This window comes from Oryzias melastigma, linkage group LG18 (genome assembly GCF_002922805.2).
Source record: "Oryzias melastigma strain HK-1 linkage group LG18, ASM292280v2, whole genome shotgun sequence".
Lineage (NCBI taxonomy): Eukaryota > Metazoa > Chordata > Actinopteri > Beloniformes > Adrianichthyidae > Oryzias > Oryzias melastigma.
In genome coordinates, this window is record NC_050529.1 from 3,116,684 (window position 1) to 3,123,762 (window position 7,079).

At 38.8% G+C, this 7,079-nt stretch overlaps 1 protein-coding gene across 1 annotated transcript in view; it reads left to right on the forward strand.

Annotated features, from left to right (window-relative positions):
* The window catches only part of LOC118600127 (NACHT, LRR and PYD domains-containing protein 12-like), a 5,407-nt gene extending 909 nt beyond the window's left edge, over window positions 1-4,498 (forward strand). Inside the window, exons 2-4 of the mRNA XM_036216904.1 lie at window positions 4-68; window positions 1,781-1,957; window positions 4,246-4,498. Of these exons, the coding sequence (XP_036072797.1) occupies window positions 4-68; window positions 1,781-1,957; window positions 4,246-4,426 (423 nt within the window). The 3' untranslated portion in view covers window positions 4,427-4,498. The remainder of the gene's footprint in view (window positions 1-3; window positions 69-1,780; window positions 1,958-4,245) is intronic.
* Window positions 4,499-7,079: the final 2,581 nt, after the last annotated feature.

Consider the following 7,079-nt stretch of genomic DNA (forward strand, 5'->3'; position numbering starts at 1 on the left):
CAGGATTCAGGAGTGAAGCTGCTGTCTGCTGGACTGGAGAGTCCAGACTGTAAACTGGAGAGTCTCAGGTCAGATTTCATTCAACTGTTTTTCCGGGTTCTCTCTGTTTTTCTCTGTTTCAGAAGAAAGTGTCAGATAGATGTCAGTAAAGAAGAAACAATAGATGCTAGAGTTAAAAATCCAGTTTTTTTCTTTACCTGATGGTTACAAATGTTATCCTGGGGTTTTCACACCAAACTAAAAAGGTGAACCTAAGTCCATCCAGGTGTAGATTTCTGGGATAAGTTCATGTTCTCTGTGTTCTTTGAAAGAAAACACGAATCAATCACAGAACTGCAGATTTAAATGGACAAACGATTGCAGCATATTTCAGACCCATAGAGCAGCAGCTCCTTATGAAAATGTGTGAGGAAGTCAAACTATGGTGGACTGACAGGTTTTTCCCACAGACCTGGTTCTGGTGCTTATTTACTGAGCTTTGATCAGCACCAGATCTTTCATTTCACATAGTGTTTAGGTCGGCTTTAGGTTCTCAGTCCGTATGCTTCTAAAGACAAAATCTTTGGTGGGTTAGATAGAAGAACCTCTGCAGGTAGTTTTATACAAGACTGGGGGTGGGACTAAAGGAGTCAAAAGAAGCACTATGTTTGTAGTTCCACTCAATAACTAAACTTAACATTTTTAAACGACAAGAAGAATGAAAATCATAAGCAGGTTTGTTCTGATGTGCTCTGGGGACAGGGTTGATGTGGAAAAAAACTTCAGCTGTAAAAAAGCCAGTTTCTTAAAACATCAGTTGAAACTTTTGTCATACAGACCATTCATCTTAGATACAAACTACTGAGCTTCTTGCTGATCTGAAGGTGTTTCTGGTTCAATTCAATTCAATTCAATTTTATTTATATAGCCCAAAATCACAAAGAAATTTGCCTCATTGGGCTTCAAAATATGAACAATTGTTAAAAACTAAACAGACTACATAAACTGGTTATCCCTGCCCTTAGACCCTCCCTCCCGGTAAGGAAAAACTCCTAAAAAAACCTGAGTCAGGAAAAAAGAAGAAACCTTAGGGATTCCCACATGAGGGAGAGATCCTATCCCAGGACGGACAGGCGATACCAGAACAGTTAAAGAAAAATTAGCTTCTACAACTACGTATCTAAGAGTTCATGCAGATAAGGCTGAGGGACATGTGATGATGAAGTCCGTAGTCAAGATGAAGCAGAAGTGCAGTCCACGACCAGGAGGACAGACGACCCAGCAGGAATCACTCTCACTCAGAGATGCAGGATGGTGTCGGGGGCGTGGTCCACGGCCAAGAGTGGGAGCGTGGGCGATCCACCGGGGATCTGAAATCTCTCCCGCTCCCCAGAGGAGAGTGGGAAAGAAGAACAACATGTGAATGGAACTGCACCAACAAAAGCATGGAGAACTAAATACAATAAATAATAAAGAATAGAAGAGAGGAGAAGTAGATGAGAATAGAGAACAGAACCCCAGAGCTGATCTGAATAATAACCATGATAGAAAATCTAAATTTATATTTAAACGCATCAATATTAATTTATTAATCTAGCCTCACAAGGACCACAGGAGAGGGAATATTCTCTGATTACTAGCTAGCCTGGCAGAACGCCTGTCCAAAGAGGAATGTTTTAAGGCTAGTTTTGAAGGTAGAAACTGGTTCAGTCCTGCTCCTGAAAGTTTCTCTGAGCCCAAAGCAAGTTGGAACTCCAGCTGTTATCACTGCTCTAGAACACACTTTTCTGTCTGCTTTCAGGTTGATGAACTGCAGTTTGTCAGAAATCAGCTGTGAAGTTCTGGTCGCATCTTTGAAGTCCAACCCATCCAACCTGACAGAACTGGACCTGAGTTGGAACAAGAACTTCAAGGATTCAGGGTTTCTTCATCTGTGTAGTTTTCTAGAGCTGCCAGACTGCAGACTGCAAACTCTGAGGTCAGTAAATGAGCTGAACTCCCTGAAGGATGAGAAGAAGGTTTCAGGTGAAGAACTTTCTGATGTTTCACTGGAAGATTTTAAATAAATAGATCTTTATATAAGAAAGGGATTTTACATATTAATGTACATTTAAAATCATATGTAAATATGCCAGATTTAAGCCATAGAATAATTCACAATTACAGTCCACTGGCTTGTTGAGGTTATCAAAGAAGCCATAACAACAAAACACAATGAGTTGTAAACAAAAGCAGTGTACTTTCTGACAAATACACAAAATCAAAATTTGGCCACCTGATCAATACATCCCTAGTTAAAATGCCTCAGAGTTCTTGCATCCCCACTTCAAAAATCAAAAAATTATTTCTCTGTAGCAAAAATCCAGTTCACCATGTTTGTAATTCTGGTAACCTGCAGTTGGAAAAGAACCAGAGTAAGTCTGGATATCACATCCCCTCACTACAGAGCAGTGATGTACAGTTACATTTGTGGCTGATTAGACTATTTCAGACTCAGATTTGAAAACATATGAACCCAACATACTTACCAACGGCTGATTGCTTTTCATATCTCATATCAGTATCATTTTATAAACATAAAAGATAAAAATTGGGCAAAATAGAGATTTTGAGTAGACCTATATTCAAGAACGAATTGATTAGAATCATGTAAAATTCATTTATAGAACAGATCAATGGACAAATACTGTTATCATGAGTATACATCTCATATTGGAAGGTGAAGCACTAGAATGCAAACGCATACATGCCCACAAATGCAGACTAAAACCGTTAAAGCAGTAAATTAAAAAAGCAAAGCAGCAAGTATTAAATGAGAACTAACACAAGCTCAAACGTAAGAGTTACAGGTCAGGTGCAAACGAAGGAGTTTTTAAGTGACTTTAAAGGGGCTCTACCATGAAAATTCTACTTTTTGAGGTTTTAAATGCATTTTACTGTTCATTCCTCACTATAAAGGACCCCAAAGTTCCATTTTGATCCTTCATGCATTTAAGAGTAATCCTCTAAAAACCTGCACTGTCTGCAGCAGCCCCTCCCATACCCACGAAAACGAGCGGTTGGAAATGTGCTGATGTAAGATCTATGTCAACAGCTCCCTCCAATAAGAATCTGCTCTGACAGCTCCAGACTAACACAACTTTCAATTTCTCCCCTTATCCAGTGATTATCAGCACAAAAAACTTTCATTTTAGATGCAGAACACCGTATATGTTCCAGTTGTGTTCTGTCTTCAATAAATTCCAGCTCAAATAGGCACTTTTTACGTACCGCTCCTTTATCAATTTGATTGGTTGGACTTTTGGATCAAACCACAGTGGCCCTTATTTGATTGGATGTTGTTCTGACATCACACACATATGTAAACAAACACAAACAGAGAGACCACAGCTCTGGCTTTGTCGATATACGTTTTAATCCTTGTGGGAAATAACAAGTCTTTCTGAATTAGAGGGCTAAAGTCTAAGTCAAGTCCCAAGTTATTCAAGTTAAAGCCTGTTGTAAATATTTACAAAATTATGTGTGTGTGTGCCTTGAAAATATTTTCTGAAGCATATTCCGCCAAAGTATGAAGGATGTCTGTGTGCACCTGTCTGTGTGTCCAGCAAGCTTCTGGAATTTCTTTGTCCAAGTTCTGTGCTCAAAAACAACTCTTTATATGGATTAGTTTAAACATCCCGTGACATCCTATCCCATCTCCTGAAGAACTGACTTTCTTTGCCTAGCAACAGCTTAGCTCACTGCTACGTTATGCCCATGTATGGAATTCCTATGTGTTTCTATAAGAGTGCCTGTGTGTCTGGAATGTTCAGAGACCGAGCAGAACGCCTGGACAGAGACTTTTCTGAACATTGTTTTCTGCTGTTGGCTCTCTCCTTTTTGCACAAAGAATAAACAAAGATGAATTTACAGCTGGCCCGGTTCATTGGACTTATAATATAGAAATCTTTCAGAGTCATTCTTGACAAAGCCAGACTTAAGTCACAAGTCAACTTTACTTTAAGTTAGTTTAAGTTAGTTTGCATTTTTGTTTGCCATCATGTTTTTGTGTTCAAAGACAAATGATTTGATAAACAGAGCCCCCTCCACCAAGGCGTAATGATTTTTCCTTTACGGGTCGACACCATTTTTCAGCCCAAAATTTAAACTGAATATTTAATCTGTCCGTCTCTTATCAGGACGGGTCCCACCTGATTGAATTTGCCAAGTTCCCAGAACTCCAGCTTCCATCACTGTTCCTGAACACACATTTCTGTCTATTTTCAGGTTGATGGACTGCAGTTTGTCAAAGAACATCTGGAAACCTCTGATCTCAGCGCTAAAGTCCAACCCGTCCAATCTGACAGAACTTGATCTCAGGTGGAACAGAGACCTGCAGGATTCAGGATTTCCTCATTTGTCTGGTTTTCTGGAGAGTCCAGACTACAGACTTCAGACTCTGAAGTAAGAATCCATGTTTGAGTTTTGTTCATGTCAATATGATGACAAAGTTGTGTTGACACTAAAGTGCAGACATGAGGAAGATGTTCTCCTGCTGCATGGTGACCATCTTCATGCTGAAGGCTGTTGATTGATGAGTTCTTCATGTTGGAGAAAGCTTGAATTGAGTTGCAGCATCTGTGTTGCTGTCATAGATCGATTGTCTGACAGAAATGATCTTCATGAATCGGTGAGCAGAAATGTCCACATTCTGAATCAGATCTGCAGCAGCATCTTCCTGCAGCTGCTTGTTCTCTTCAAACATCTGCAGATGATGATGATGTTTTGGTGTTTCTGGAGAATCCAGAACCATCATTTATAGAATTAATGTCTACTCTGTCTGATTTTGGGAAAATGTACAAAGTGACAAAGTGAACATTTCAAAGACTCATGTGAGGGGTGGCTGTGGTGTAGTGGTAGAGTGGTTGACTCCTGATCAGAAGATTTTGGGTTAGGTTCCCACCTTGCATGTGTCAAAGTGTCCTAGAGCAGTGTTTTTCAACCAGTGTGCCGCGGCACACTAGTGTGCCGTGAGAGATGGTCTGGTGTGCCGCGGGAAATTAAACATTTTCACATATCTAAAACATTTACCATCACTATGGTATCAGCTCTGTGTTTATCCAAACGGCCCCGATTTAACACTGGATAGTTTGGAATAATAATATTATTGTTCATGGGGGTGTAAGAGAATTGAGAAACACTGGGTTAAAGTGACAGCACCTCTGCACTGCAATGACGCTTCCTGATTATTTAAAGAAAATGTACACTTGATTGTGGAGGGACTGTACATCAATACAGACTAACATTTTTTTTACCTGTTTTTTTTTTTTACCTGTTTAATGATAGTGTGCCACAGGATTTTTTTCATGTAAAAGTGTACCTTGGCTCAAAAAAGGTTGAAAAACACTGTCCTAGAGCAAGACACTAAACCCCACATTGCCTCTGGTGGAAGGTTTATATGTCAATAATGAATGTAAGATGACTGATTTATATGAGATGGAATTTGATCAGATTTTTAAAAAACTCTATGACTTAGGGCTGGGCAATATGGCCAAAACATCTAATCCCAGATTTTCATTCCAAATTCAATTTTAATCAATTTTTTTACCCTCCTTTTACTTTTTTTAACAGAAGTTACGAACGACAGAATATTTTTAACAACAGCTATTTTATTTTCACATCTCCTATGGAGATTTTCTTGAAGTGCAACTAAATACAAGCTATAAAATGTTTGTAGAACAATACAGCAGGTGTTTTGTGAGCTACCACTAGCTTAAGCATCTCATAAAGAAAAAGGATCCAATCATTCACTGGACATTTTTGGTAGCAACAGCTTTCAAACTGATTTTGCTGTTTGTGGTTTGATGCTCTAAGTTTGAAGTCACAACCCCAGAGAACAAAATCTAGTTTTTGACTCAGTAGATTAAAAAAGTCTAAACATGATATTTTACTGGACAAATTATTCCATTATTTTACAAAGAAAAACTACAAGAGTTATATTTTAAAAAAGTATTATGTTAAATATAAATTCCTAAACAGCATGAACACGTCTTTATTGTCATCTAACTTTAAACTCAAAACATGCATAGAAAGAACAGATTTAGCGAAAGGCAAATTGAATGAAAATGCTCTTTCTTAATTCTCCCTCCAGGTGATTTAATTTTATATGAAATTATCACACAAAGAACTTGAAAACATTTTAATGTTTAGAGTTATTGCCATCATTTCACTGACACTAAAGATTCAACTCTCTCACGAGAAACTTTTTTTAGCTCAACAGCGACTCTGTAATGCTACAGTTTACTAATAAAGGTCATACAAAGTGGATTCATGCCTATTATTACATTTATAAAATACAGCTTTTATAAATGTCCTATGAATTACTGCTGCTGCAGCTCGTTAGCAGTAGCAGCTAGCATTGTAGAATGCTAGCATCAGTGTGTAACAACAGCTCTGTCTTTAAATCAACACTTTTATTAAAGGTTCTGTTGCTGCTGTAGACCAGCAGTTTTATCCTCCAGTTCTGTCTGGATCCGTTTGAAAATGGCTGCATGTCTCGCTGCTTCATCAGCCAAAGCTAACCACCACACAAACAGAGACGATAGTAGAGGGGGTGGTGGGTGGAGTGGGGGCTTCTCGTGGCACCAGTGGTGACACCTCCAACACCTCCAGTGGTGAGCTCCCCTTCATCAGATGACACAGTTTCCCTCCAGAGCTTTATCAAATGTATCAAGGGTCACCAGCTTTGTGTGAAGGTCATGGTGGTAATAGGGGAAGGGATTAGCAAAAAGAGGAAAGGGATTTTATCTTGAGCTTCCTACAACAGATGTATCTGTTCCTTTGATCTCTTTCTTTGTGCTGGTATAGCCTGGGACTTCGACATAAATTACTCACAAGTCATAGTTAGTCAGTACAGAACGTTTGGTGACTATCTTATATATCTTTAGAGCTATCGAGGATTTCAGGCCAAATTTGATCCATATTCAAACAAAAAAAATCTGACAGTCATTTTCTGCCATAATCTTTGTTGTAGTCAGACAGTGAGCTCATCATTAGTCATTGCAGAAAGTTTGGTGACTGTATTCCAACATCCTCAGAGCTATTACGCATTTTAGACCAAA